This window comes from Pygoscelis adeliae, unplaced genomic scaffold, assembly GCF_000699105.1.
Source record: "Pygoscelis adeliae isolate BGI_AS28 unplaced genomic scaffold, ASM69910v1 Scaffold4, whole genome shotgun sequence".
In the NCBI taxonomy this organism is placed as follows: domain Eukaryota; kingdom Metazoa; phylum Chordata; class Aves; order Sphenisciformes; family Spheniscidae; genus Pygoscelis; species Pygoscelis adeliae.
This window is the reverse complement of record NW_008824986.1, coordinates 12,802,779-12,804,377: the sequence shown is the minus strand read 5'-3', so window position 1 is coordinate 12,804,377 and position 1,599 is coordinate 12,802,779. Positions and strand designations below refer to the sequence as shown.

At 45.5% G+C, this 1,599-nt stretch overlaps 1 protein-coding gene across 1 annotated transcript in view; it reads left to right on the top strand.

Moving 5' to 3' along the window:
- The window catches only part of GRK5 (G protein-coupled receptor kinase 5), a gene marked incomplete at its 5' end in the record, with an annotated part of 95,214 nt that overhangs the window by 88,242 nt on the left and 5,373 nt on the right, over positions 1 to 1,599 (top strand). Inside the window, 1 exon segment of the mRNA XM_009325902.1 lies at positions 1,506 to 1,599. Coding sequence (XP_009324177.1) covers positions 1,506 to 1,599 — 94 coding nt within the window.

Sequence of the window (1,599 nt, the reverse complement as noted above, 5' to 3'; positions counted from 1 at the left end):
GGCATCCTTCTCCTGCCCCGCTCCCTTCCACAGCCGGCGGTGGGGGTAGTGGTGGGGCCAGAGGCCGCCCACCCGCCTTGGTGTCAGTGCAGGCTGGCTCGGCCCCTTCCTTCAGCAGCCGTTTAGAAATCAGGGTACCAAAAGTGCTGAGCGGTGGGGGTGTCTGCCTGGCCACATGCTGGCTCTGGGAGGCATACCCTTCCTGTGGAAAATGGCTGGGGTTCTTATTTCCTCCATGATGTTGCAGTGTAAGTATGTAGTCTTTTCCCCCAGAGTGGAGACTCCACAAAGCTAGCCTTGACTGTTTTCAATGCATGTTTATTTTTCTGTTGTGCTAAGGCACATGTTATGCATCTCTTTAATAGGCAGTTGAAATCTCTGGGCAGATTATGGTGAGTCCGGAGTTGTATTTTCCCTCCTCTATCTAAGAGAGCATCACACAGGCTTCCTCAAAGATGAATGGAAGGACAAAAAGGAACCAAATTTGTGAACCTTCACTTTTCAGCAGATTGCCTGAAGTCAGTGGTACATTTAGAAAGGTCCCTGTCCCAAGTGATGGTCTTTCTGCAACCAGTCATTTGCATGCTGAGCTCTGCCTCTCTTCAAGTGTTTAGATGTGATCTTTTAAGACATTGATTTAGCCTAGTTGATTCTACAGATATGATTTAAAAGAAGAGGCATTTTGGTGAAGATTTGGCTACATGTTCTGTCTCCTCGTCCACCAACTAGCCTGTGCCAGAATTGTTCTTCCATTGAACTGTTCTCTTGCAGATCAATTAGTCCATCCATACAAGGTCTTCCAGGACCTACAGCCCCTGTGTTTGTGTTCATGGACCTGCTTATCTAATAGACCAAGGATGCTGAGTTCAGTTAGTGTCCATTGCTCCATTACAGGTACCCAGGAAACAGGCAGGACTTGCTGTGGCAGGTAGAGGTGGTGCATTGCCCTTCTCTGAAAAAAACCAAGGCTGAACTGAGGATGGTTACCAATACTGGCTCTGTGGACAAAACTCCCCTTGAGTTCAGCAGAGATAAGCCCATGAGCACAAAGGGTTGTTCAATGTGTCATGTGATGTACTGGAATATACTGCAATGGGTGGAGGGAAATACAATTTCATAGTAAAGTCATTCAGCCTAAGCAACATGGGAAAATTATTCTTACGAGAGTAACAAGAAAAAAAAAGAACTGAGAAAAAGCACGTGGGACTTATGAATATGCATCTATATATGTGATTAGGGTATGTCAGACCTCTTCTTGAAAGTGTTCACTGAAAGTAAGCAGAAGCAACAGCCTATATTTTGACTGTAAACACTTTACAGCAGGTAATTTTCAAAGGGTTTCACTGGCGTGTAGAACAGTGCAGTCCTAATCAATTTAACTTTGGCAATTACAATTCCCCTCTGTACTTCCCTCTGGGCACATGCAAAACCAACTGGAGATAAAAATATCTTTGTGGAGCGCTTGCTTTTCTGACATCCTTACCACTCCTCTTGGCATGTTTCAGCTCCTCACCAAAGATGTGAAGCAGCGGCTAGGATGTCAAGGGGAAGGTGCAACAGAAGTGAAGAGGCACCCCTTTTTCAAGAGTATGAATTTCA